The 1,677-nt window shown below is 42.0% G+C and overlaps 1 protein-coding gene across 2 annotated transcripts in view; it reads left to right on the forward strand.

The window, feature by feature from the left end:
• LOC106808485 overlaps positions 1-1,677 on the forward strand; it is a 26,700-nt gene that overhangs the window by 20,558 nt on the left and 4,465 nt on the right. Inside the window, exon 5 of one of the 2 annotated variants that reach the window (XM_014811219.1) lies at positions 1,389-1,622. The exons of the other annotated variant lie outside the window; for it this stretch is intronic. Within the exon in view, the coding sequence (XP_014666705.1) occupies positions 1,389-1,431 (43 nt within the window). The 3' untranslated portion in view covers positions 1,432-1,622. Of the gene's footprint in view, positions 1-1,388; positions 1,623-1,677 lie in introns of those variants that run through there. 2 annotated transcript variants of the gene reach the window in all.

Genomic DNA, 1,677 nt, shown 5'->3' on the forward strand with positions numbered 1-1,677 from the left:
AGAGAGAGAGAGAGAGAGAGAGAGAGAGAGAGAGAGAGAGAGAGATACAGAGAGCGAGAGCGAGCGGGAGAGAGAGAGTTTAATTAATTACGATTCGTGCGGTTCATACAGTAGTCACCGTAGTTTTGCACGTACTCATCCTAAACGCTTTTATACGTGATAATCAAGGGTGACTCTTGGCATCTTGAATCTCATTATAATTAATTAACTGGTGATACCATGTTACGGTTCCGCTGGCGGTTTTGCGTAACGCGTTAGTGCTGCACTGCTACACGTTTTATTTCAGTAGCATCATGGTCGTGACCTGTACGAAAGCGAAAGTGTTTACTCTGAAGATTATATCGTTTCATGCCACGTTACCAAATTGCCACAGGAATGCAGATAAATATATAATGCACTTAAACGCCCCGTAGTCATTCGTGCGGGTGGTTTGGAAAACGTAGACCATTTGTTATTCAACAGTACAACTCGTCTCTAAGCAGAAACAACTGAAATGGAAACTGACGCGGGGTTCACTTTAAACATTTATCGGCTGTACACGTCATTCTGTGTCAAAATATCTATAACTTAGTGCCAGTACATGCAGTCCTTCAGTGCAAGACAAATGAGAACATGTTCTAGGCAATTATTACGTATGCCCATTAGATTTGCTTATCACATAGACAATTGCTAGTCTGTTAGGATGGAAATCTATTCCGAATACTGTTATATTGAAATGTTCACAAGAAGATTTACAACAGTTAAATTGGTTCATTATCTTATAACCCTAGGTGCTGTATAGTTAATTATTGCGTGTTACTGACATTTCAGCTTTTTGAATCTACTATAATAACTGCAGCTTCTCAGAATGTCATTTATGCTATAGCAGATGTTATGAATAGATGCTTATAAAGTGAAGCACGTTGATGTAATTACACTTGCAGATCTGCATTCTACTCTCTTTTTTCATTCATTCCCTTCGCGTATTTAAATAAACATTTACAGTGAACGTGAATGATTGAACACTAAGCAAGCAGCGTCTTGCGTGTGCCAGCATCATGTCTGTTGCGAAGCTGTACATACGTCAATCGTCCCATCCATCTATCGACAAGGACGCTTTCTCCGTGTCTGTCCTGTTTTTTTATGAGTTTCCTATATCTGATGTCTTTCCTATTTCGCCTGCCATGTCCCCTCCATCTATCGACAAGGTTGGTTTCTCTGTGTCTCTTCTGTTTTTACAAGTTTTCTATGTTTTATGTCTTTCCTATTTCGCATGCCATGTCTGTCGCGAAGCTGTATATACGCCTGTATATCGACAAGGTCGATTCTCTCCTGTTTTACACGCGCAAAACAACGATGTACGTAATGTTGGGAAAACACTTTGCTTAATACAATGTGTGTTAATTCAGGTATCACTCACCTACTAGTAGGCTACTACACCTGTGGACATAGTCACGATTTGTCATAAAGTGCAGATCTAGAGCCTGTGACAGAGAAACACAGAGGCAGACAGACAGACGGACGGGCGGACGGACGGACAGCCAGACAGACGGACAGACAGACAGACGGACAGACAGACAGACGGACAGACAGACAGACGGACAGATAGACAGACAGGCAGACAGACAGACAGACAGACAGACAGACAGACAGACAGACAGACAGACAGACAGACAGACAGACAGCAGCAGACAGACA

Source organism: Priapulus caudatus, unplaced genomic scaffold (assembly GCF_000485595.1).
Source record: "Priapulus caudatus unplaced genomic scaffold, Priapulus_caudatus-5.0.1 Scaffold280, whole genome shotgun sequence".
Classification (NCBI taxonomy): Eukaryota; Metazoa; Priapulida; class Priapulimorpha; order Priapulimorphida; family Priapulidae; genus Priapulus; species Priapulus caudatus.